Below are 10,000 nucleotides of genomic sequence, written 5' to 3' on the forward strand. Positions count from 1 at the left end.
TCTCAAACCGCTCTTAAATCTGTAAGTCTTGAACTATTGTACATGTACTGTATGTTACGTTTTACAGTGCTCAGGTACGTCATGCATCATAAAAATTAATTATTAATGCCCCAATCACAACTGGTACATGCAGGCAGCTTCCACATCCTTGCAACCTCCACCTTTCCCTCAGAGGTAGTTTGCAATTTTTTCTAGGTGCTTAGAGGACATGCTTAAAGTGCCACTATGATGAAAATCGCATCTTTTCTATCAAAGCCATTTTAAGACATAAATACGTAGACTGCATGAGAAGAAAATGCTCTTTACTATTTTCAAATATCTCTTTTTGTTCCAGAGATATTCAAGTTGTTCAAATATGCAAATTAGCCAAGTAATGACGTCATACACTCAACCCAATTTTGATCGAATATGATGAAAAAGGATATCTCAGCCAATTTGCATCAGAAATGTTTGATTCTTTGCAGTAAGATTCTACTAAATGTGCTCCACAATTTGAGCTTAACAGTTTCGTTACCATGGCAACATACTGGGTTCCAGACCTTTCCAATATTAAAGGCATTTCTGGCCACCTTTGTTCTATTTTCATATTTGCAAATGGTGCATCATATACATGATCCAATAAGCATATAAATAAATTATGTTAGCTTGAGTTTGTGGCCTTGTTTAAGGTTTTTCGAGCTGAAAATCACTTACATATTGAAATCAAGTGGGTGGGGACTGGAAAAGAGTGAGTTGCCATGGGAACAAAATGTTTTATAGCCGTAGGTGTGTTTTCTACCAAGTTTCAATGGTCTACGTTGCAAAATTGGCGAAGATAGCTCTATTTATATACTTGATGTAATATTGGGTTGAGTGTATGACATCATCAGTCATCTCATTTGCATATAGGTATTTGCAAGCGATAAATGGCATTTTCATTCTTTCATAGAATTCTTTGTGATACGCCTAAAAAATGAAGAGGTAAAAATTTGATCATAGTGCACTTTAAAGTTGCTGTGAACAAGAAGTTGAAGCAAACTTCGTGTCAGCCTCAAGGCCAATGTTTCTCGATTCCCTTTTACTTTGATTCTTCAATCTTTCTGGAGTATTTACTAGTAACTACATGTCTTCTCCGGGGACTATTTACCTAAGACATCTTCCATGGCACTATAATGATTTACGATACCAAAACAATGTCATGTGCATTGTTAATTTTAGAGCTACATATTTCACAAAGACAACTTATAAATATCCTGGAAAACAAAACACAGAGCTTAGTTGACAGTTATGAAATAAAGCACTGTCAAGTTGCTGCACTACCACATGTATGCAATGCGTGCCTATTTTTCCCCTTCCTTGAGGGCAATGCTTTGATCCCTAGGTATTAAAACATCAATCAGCTGACATTCGCATGGTTCTTTTTTGAAGACTACAATGTCAGGCATGCAATGTTTGCACTTACATTTTACATGCTTGTAGAATTGTGTCCACCTACTTGGTCCATCATGGTTATTGTGCGACTGCAGAGGCCTTTGCAAAGAGCACAGGACAGTCATTTACAGAGGAAACTGCTTCAATTAAAAACAGACAAAGTGAGTCCATAATAATATTATTAATAAATTATTATTATTTTTGGTTTTGTCAAGCAAGCTTAAGAAAGTGTTTTTGCACACCAGTCAGGTGAGGGACTGGACAGTTTGAGTAGAGCCTTTTTAAAGTGATCAGTGGCAAACCAGAAGTTCCCTTCTGTAGTCTAGAATAATTTGTTGTTATAAAAAAGTTTTACTTAATGGATGCAATTAACAGGGGTTTTATTAGAAGCCGGGACACAGGTACCTGTACTAGCGCCTGTCTACGCTGAGTACAGTACAGTGTACCCGCCTTTGCTCAAAGGAGGTCTCAAGATCAAAAGCCAGACTATATATAGGGGTGCCCGCTTACTCTATCACAAGGTCCCTTTTAATTTAAAACTTAATGAAACCCCTGAATTAATTGGTGCTTGTTGGTGGTGTATTTGTTGCTTGAATATTTTGGTTTTATGAAACAAGTTAATAAGGGTAAGTGAACTGCTATAGGAAACATTTCAGAGATGGTGTTTGGAGCATTAACCTCCTTCATCAGAGCCTTTCTTGTATTCATTGTTAATACCTTTCTTCTCATTTCTCAAATATAACAGTAAATGAGCTGCTAAGGAATTCTTTATGATTTAATACAGTTACTGTAATTTACAGTACCTTTGTGCATGTGCTTTTCTCTTCATTTCAGGGATACAAAAGTTAGGTCTTGCTGGCAGAATAGGGGAAGCTATTGAAACAACACAGACATTATACCCAGGACTCTTAGAAAGAAATCCAAACCTGCTTTTTCTTTTAAAATGCCGACAGTTTGTAGAAATGGTTGGTGGCTGTGACAGCGATATCCGTCCAGCTGCACACAGTCCACGCTCAAGCCCAAATGTCAGTCCTACACATTCTTACAGTGCAGGATCTGTGGGAAGTAGCTCATCATCAACTACCAATGGATTTATTTCCAATGGCACATGTATAGACAATGGCTTTGATGCTGATAATATGCCAATGGAAGTTGAGGATTTTGAAGAATTGTCAAATCATGGAGTTTTAAATGGGACTGCAAATATAGATGACAGTGATCACAGTTCAAGCAGAGGTACTTATAATTCAAAACTTGTTGTACATTATAGTATAATTTTTTTGACCAAGAAACGTTTTGAAGAGATTGAAATCCATAATGTGCAAATTTCAAATAAAGTCCAAAAGATGTACTCTATATAATCAGTGATTTAACATGTACATGTAGCAAAGAACTATGCTCTACAGGGTGTCGTTTTGTCTTCCTAATAGCCCACTTTCAATAGGACTGAATTTCAATATAATTAAATTATATTAAAATTCAGTCCTATTAAAGCAAAAGGCATCATCTCAAAGCTCTGATGATGCCTTTTGTTTAGGACTGAATTTCAATATATCAAAATTGGTCCTATTAGTTGGTCCTGAATTTTAATATATCAAAATTGGTCTTATTAATTCACACTGAATTGAAATTACTAGCTCTTAGTGAAAGTATATGAACAGAGAAAAGCCTAAGTACTTAGAGGGCTTGTTGCCACGTAAGAACCAACATCTGTATTTATTGTTTAAGTCAAACCAGGAGGACAATTTTTGTTGGAGGGTATCTGTGGTCTGCATGATTTTGAAGTTTTGACAATATCTCAAGTGAAATAATTTACATGACTATGCATATTTTTAAATTATTGTAGAAATAAATTATACATGTATGTAGATATTTAATGTACTAGAGTTGTAAAATATTACCGTATTATTTTTTTATAATTCTGAATTGCAACTTTAAGAGGTGGTGTGCAAAAGCCATGTAACTTGTTTGCAATATACTTGTGTCAATATATATATATTTTTGAGTTGCAGTTGACTCCAGGCAAACATGCTGTCAAAATAGAACTGTTCTTGAAAAGATTTTAGCTTTTGGAAAGGATCTACAAAATATGAGTGTTCAGCTGAGGAGAGAACATGGCAAGAATGAAACAAATAAGAAGGCACTGCGGGTCAGTATAATGTTGAATGTTCCCTCGCCAACTTTAAAATTAATCATGAAAATGAATGCTGACAATTCTATTACTGATATTTTTACATTTACAAGCACAGTTTACTTTTGTCATCTGACTTCTGAAGTCCTTTGATTGCACATAAATTTTTATTATTTATAGATTGAAAAAAAAAAAGACTTGTGCATGGCTCAGGCAAAAGTTTGGCAATGTTTGGCATCATCACTTTGATAACATCAGGGATGACATGTATTACACACATGACTTTGTACTTTAATGGAGTTTGATCATTTTGGTGATTGTACAGTGTTAATTTTCTTAGAGGAACTGATGTTTGGACAGCCTGAAAATAGTCATACATACATGTACTCAGATTTACTTGATTTACTCAAATTTACACGTACCTCGTGTTGTAACAATTCCAAGGTACCTGATCTGGGTTGTCATTTAAGGTTCCTAGAATACACAATCTGTAGTAACTGTAGGTGGCTGTGTTAAAAGTTTCTAATTTGCAAACGGCATGGGAATCCAGCTTGGTCCTTGGACTTGGGCTCTGGTGTGTGTCATTTGAATTTTACCTCCTTTACTGTCACAGTGTTATCCACATTTAGTAGGCAAGAACCTTTTTCCTAGTTCTGTGTACCCTTTTTTCATATTTGAGTGTGTGCACCGGGGATCATTTGCTGTTGGTAGTAACCCTTATAGAAAGATCATCCAGTCCAGTGGACAAGAGCAATAATTTATTCCTAGTCACTTCTTATAACATATCAAAAACAAGTGTGAATGCTTCTTCGGGGTATTCAGAGACTGAGAAATGGGTGAAAGTGCTGTACAAGACCACTGGCTTAGTGAAATGGTTGTTTTGAAGTGCTGGATCACCTCATAGAGCACAAACCATGCAGTTTTGATATAACGAATTCTCAAATTATGAAACAAAGCTAAATTATGAAGGTACCTTTTTGTTTAATTAAACGGATATGTGAATATTGTAATCAGGTGGTAACCCTTATGGAAAGGATCATCCAGTCCAGTGGATCTTGTTGATTCTAAATAATTTTCTTTAACTGCTCATCTAGGAAGCGTTTAGTCTCTTGGCATACACAGATCCTTGGAATAGTCCTGTTGGTTATCTTCTAGATCCTGTTCAGAGAGAACCAATATGCTCTGCATTAAATAGTGCTATTTTAGGCAAGTACAGAATGATCTATTGTTGTCCAATAATTTTATAAATATTACAGCTGCCTGCATATGTGTACAGCAGCGACAAAGCGAAATCAAACTTTTATTCATGTACTGTCTGTAGGTCACTACTTTAGGAGAAAACTAGTGTTTTGCCATTTTTTTCACAATTATAATTTATTATTATAATTGTGAAACAGCTTTTTAATACAGTTAACTCGTTTCCATTCACATTTCAGTCTTATGTTATATTAACATTGTGTATGATTTTATTATGGCAAGCAAGATTGCAGTGTTGAAATGCATACATTTCTTATGGTTCAAATTCCTAGCCTACGTGTAGCTGTATCATCCTCCCATTTTCTTTCAGGGTGAGGGTAGGGCTACACGTAGACTATAATAATAATAATCATCATCATCAACTTTATTTAAAGAGGGTGTACACATTTATAACAGCTTACGCTGACAAACCAGTGGCCCTGAAATTTCTTGCTTATGATATCTTGAACAACCCTCTTTTCAGAAGTAGTATTTTGAAACTTGACAAATTCCAAAGAGATACAATTTCTTAACAGAAAAAAAAAAAGTAAGAAAAACATTGGATGCAAAATGTCTACACACATAGGTGAAGATCTCAAGAAAGCTTAGTAATTGATAGCATTCTGTTTTTTCCTGTTTATTCATTTCATCTTTTTTCATCTGCAGATTCTCATCACCTGCCAAGAAAACCTCCATTAGACTTAATTTTGGGACAAGCTCAGGAATGCTTGAAACTCATGTCTAAAATTGGATTAGGAGCTTGTGCTTTTGCTAGTGTTGAAGAATACATGTAAAAACAGAACTTAAATATTGTACATAAACATTTTTAACAATAATTATTACATACTGTATATCATTGCATCCAGTTCACAGGGCATAGAATAGTCATAGGAACGATCAATCTTTGACTGACTCCCTCCACTTAACTATGTTGATAATTTTAATGTCAGGAGAGATAAGGAATGGTGTGTAAGTATACACCAAAAGGCAGTTCTTCTTGAAACTGTCTGCTTCTGTGTTTACAAGGTTAGGGTATTGCTTAGTTTTAAGTTCTGTTTTCCCTATTATTTCAAGTCCTTCCTGGCCTCTGTTATTTTACAAAAATAACTTCATGTTTCTCTCTGGTTGGTGCTTTTTTTGGTTGGGAGGGGAAGGGTGGGTGAATGTAGGATATTGCATTTTCTTCCTACTTTTTGCGAAAAAGGTCCTTTTTTCCCATAAATTTTGCCTTTTGTATTCTTCTTGACACCCTGTCCTCTTGTTTTTTAAGTAGAAGTGTAATGTATGGCAATTTCTCTTCTTTTCCCTCCATTTTCTTTTATCACCAAGTTTACTTCATTTTCATGTAGTGTGAAAAATAAAGATCTTGCTTTTGGCCTGGTTCAAAAGGGCCTTACCAATGGGCTATGTTCAGTCCACTGACCTCTAATAGTTAATTAGGTTGAATAGTTCAATCAAAACTTGTTCTTATATCCTGTGAACATTCTATATTGGAAAAACTTAATAGCAGGGAACTTAACATACTGCAAGGCGTTAGCAATACAGTTGGCAGTGCTAGTCGGCCTTAAGACAGTTATGCATGCAACCATTATGTCCAGACATGCTCAAGTGATTAGATGCATGCATGCTCAGGAATACAGACAAATAACTGCATTAATTACCCCTGAATATAACTGTTACATTAACTTCAACACTTACATTGGAAGAAGGGAACATTTATGTTGGATATCAGGTGTGCATCTAATTTTGTGCATTTCTGGACTTAAGTCATTGATTAGTGCTAACTGTGCTTTAAACAAACAGTAAGAGACCTTAATTTTCAAAACCCCTCAGCCGAAGAGTCTATTATTCAGGCCTTCAATGTTAATGAAATTTTGCATCAGTTAGTGTCATTGTTGCTGTCTTATAGCAAAAATACCTCCTTGCAAAATTTGTCAACGTTCACAGCTTCAAAACTTCATAGTGTTTTACTGTTTTGTACATTGGAAAAAAGAAAAACAGTTGGAATGGGTCCTAAGCATCATGGGTTTGTTTTAATTTTATTTGGAAACTTGAAAAACTACCAAGTTGGAAAAAGGTAACTTTCTGTGTTCAAAAGTTGTTGGTGAATTTGTTTTTGTTCTCTTTAGATTTCACAATGTACTTTTTATATCATTCAAAATCAATACCCGGTAATTATTGTCCTTTAACTACCCTTTCACATTTTGAATCTTGGTGCATTACATTTCTCCAGGTTTTCCCTTGAATGGCATAACAGACATGGCATAAAAATACCATCTTGTTCCCTAATGCCATGATAATTATGTTGTGTCACCACCTAGCATATTATTAATTTTCTCTGGTTGGTTCTTCAGTGTGGCCTGTCATAGTTTCGTTCCATTTTGGCAACTTTGCAGGCACTATTATTTCAGATTTTTTACGCCAATGCAGAACAAAGAAATTCACAGATTTTCCACTGTGGATCCAGCCAGAAGAAATTATTATACTTTGTAATGCTGACAGAGAATTGCTGCATTAGGGGAGGAAAACGTGCAAGGTGGTGATCTCAAGGTTTTTTATTTAAAGTTAATTTTTGTAAAGTTACATTCATTCATATTGATCACCAATCTGTAGGTTTCTGTATCACGGGGAAAAGGCTATCTACTGTAATTGAGTAGTCAGGCAAATTAAAACTTGGGTTTATCTTATGAGACACTGTAAAACCAAAATACCAAAAAACTATGAAGTATGCAGCTACTAAAACAAAAGGAAACTCTTCTTAGAGAGAATACCTTCAGTTACTCCTTTTGATGCTTATTTCCAAATGTTTTTCAGATATTGCAGCCTCACTTTTTACTTAATAAAATGAAAGAAGCTAAAAACTTCGTATGCTGCATGGCTTTTGTTACTACAATAAGAAAATAAAAGTTGAGAATGTTGCTGAAAGTGCCAAAATTTTAACAAATGTCCAGACTTTTCAGGACTGTGCCCTTCATCAGTGGAATGAAGATAAGGGAGGCTCAAGTTTACTTTTTGAATAAAAAGCTACTTCCTTTTTTTTCTGATTAGTTCTTCTCTTTTCTTCCAAGATACATTCTGACATTAGACTTATTCTTAAAAGGTGAATTGTTGCAAAGCTTCCCAAGTCGATGCTTTCAGAAGAATCCTTTTGAAAGCATAAATCGCAGTCAGTTTTTTTCCCCCGAAATGTTTTAACATTACTTATTTATACTGTCGTATTTCGTCAGTTACTAACGTTTAATGTATCTCAGTATGAACAGCTTGTTTTCATCTGGTCTTATTCTTGGGAAGTTTGTAATAGTGGGGTCAGGTTTTTCATTTTAGTATACTTATTAATAAAGTGGTCTGTAAACTGACTTTGCCAAATATTCTTTGTTTGATTCTGGCTTCACCTTCAATGGCAAAGTCTTGTTCATGTCAATCAAACTGCCCTTTTAGTCAAGTGAACAGTGCAGTTTCTCTTGTTTGCCCCTGAGAAGACAGCTTAAGAACGGTGCCTACTATTATTGCGCATACGTTCTCCAGAGACTTTGATTTCCTATCGGTAGTGCTTACTAATGCAGGGATATTATTTTTTTGTGCGGTTTAAAACTATTCAGAGAAGGCAGAACTTAGCAAGTGCTCTTGCTATCCAAAAAGAAAATTGAGGATAGCCATGCATTTTTCAGAGATATCAAGCTTTAATTTGGAAAGGAATGCCATACATTGCTTTGTATTTTAAAGCTTTTTTCTAATATTGTTGATTAATTATCTTTGAAAAATGCATGGTTACCCCCAATTTTCTTTTTGGAATTTAATAGCTATAGCACTTGTTGAGATCTGCTTTTCCCGCATAGCCATACAACCGCGCAAAAATACCTTTGATTAGTAGGCACAGTCCTTAACCCTTTCCTCCTGAGAGTGAAACTTACTGAATTTACTGCCTAACAGCAGACGATTTTTACTCATGAATGGGGATTTTTTTAGATCTTAACATCTTGGTCCGCTCATGAACCGTTCCCTTTATCCTTTTCTGTCATGATAGTGACACTAACACCAGACGAATCAGGACTGTGCAGAGATTAAACACACACTTCCATATAACTTTCACAAAGACCTGTATTCTTGTCAAATGCAAGTATTTATTTCAAATTTCCACAACTTGTAACTTTTGAAGTCAACAATATCAATATTTTACTATTTACAAAGTGAAGAATCAGAGAGAAGCCAACTTGACTTCTTTCCTAAAAATATCTTTTGGTGAAATTGAATCGATGATTGATGTGGTAATAACATTAAATTGTAATAACTAAAAACTACACATAGATGCCTCTGTTATAAAAGGATCATAACTAAAACAATATTTTTCTTGAAAGTGGATAACCACTCAGGGCACACATCTCATAATTTTTTTGCCATCATACTTTCAAATTTCTCTAATTCTTTCTTGTAAACTGAAATTGAGAAAAAAGTGTTTAAGGTTAGTAAAATATGATATTTTAATCTTTAGATACAAAGAAGTGGGTATGGTGAAGTATAACCATGAAAATTGATTGATTTCTGTTACTGTCCCAGAGCTAAATAACTATTATTTAAAATAAAAAGCAACAAAAGAGTTGCGACAAAATAAGACTTGTTACAGTCGTTCTTTCCTTCCTTTATTGTTATTGTAGCATTTCAATGGTAATCTTGCTTCTTACATATTTTAGTGTTAAACCTTACTAATCAGCCGCAAGGATACTGACTTTCTTTATTCCAATATTTTGCAGCTTCAGCATTAAGAGGACTATCATTGTTTGGCTCTGAAAATAGTAATTGGGAGAATTAAGACAACATTAATTAACATCTTTCATTGAAAGAATAGCCAAAATTAATTATTTAATTGGTAGCTTTTTTTGCCAATGTAACTTCAAAAAATCAAGTCAAAGCAAATACAAAATAGTTTGTTGGTTTTTGGTTTTACTGTGCAAATCCGAATTTAACTGTGAACACTTTGATTTGATTTTGACATTTCCCATTGTGCACCAATCAGAAGCGATTAACTCACAAACAAATAAGTAGTTGCAGTTTTCTCTTGTGATTGGCTTTTTACTTGAAACACAATAACATTTCATAAATATTTCTAGTGTTCACAGTTTTCAAACTTTCACAGTAAAATGTTTACTATTTTTTTCCAGTTTGCTGTAATGATGTACAAACGATTTTAACAAAAATCAGGAATACCTTATGAGTGTTAAAGAGTAG

The 10,000-nt window shown here is 34.6% G+C and overlaps 2 protein-coding genes across 3 annotated transcripts in view; one reads left to right on the forward strand and one right to left on the reverse strand.

Moving 5' to 3' along the window:
• LOC137974874 (ran-binding protein 9-like) overlaps positions 1-8,265 on the forward strand; it is a 28,427-nt gene extending 20,162 nt beyond the window's left edge. Inside the window, exons 8-12 of the mRNA XM_068821910.1 lie at positions 1,459-1,571; positions 2,245-2,646; positions 3,423-3,559; positions 4,636-4,747; positions 5,444-8,265. Coding sequence (XP_068678011.1) covers positions 1,459-1,571; positions 2,245-2,646; positions 3,423-3,559; positions 4,636-4,747; positions 5,444-5,571 — 892 coding nt within the window. The 3' untranslated portion in view covers positions 5,572-8,265. The remainder of the gene's footprint in view (positions 1-1,458; positions 1,572-2,244; positions 2,647-3,422; positions 3,560-4,635; positions 4,748-5,443) is intronic.
• A 613-nt stretch (positions 8,266-8,878) lies between these two features.
• LOC137975051 (ubiquitin-conjugating enzyme E2 C-like) overlaps positions 8,879-10,000 on the reverse strand; it is a 3,992-nt gene continuing 2,870 nt past the window's right edge. Inside the window, exons 6-7 of one of the 2 annotated variants that reach the window (XM_068822125.1) lie at positions 9,502-9,558; positions 8,879-9,210 (exon numbers count right to left, since the gene is read on the reverse strand). In XM_068822125.1, coding sequence (XP_068678226.1) covers positions 9,158-9,210; positions 9,502-9,558 — 110 coding nt within the window. In that variant the 3' untranslated portion in view covers positions 8,879-9,157. Of the gene's footprint in view, positions 9,211-9,478; positions 9,559-10,000 lie in introns of both variants that reach the window. The other variant, XM_068822206.1, reaches the window with a different exon arrangement.

Source organism: Montipora foliosa, chromosome 1 (assembly GCF_036669935.1).
Source record: "Montipora foliosa isolate CH-2021 chromosome 1, ASM3666993v2, whole genome shotgun sequence".
Lineage (NCBI taxonomy): Eukaryota > Metazoa > Cnidaria > Anthozoa > Scleractinia > Acroporidae > Montipora > Montipora foliosa.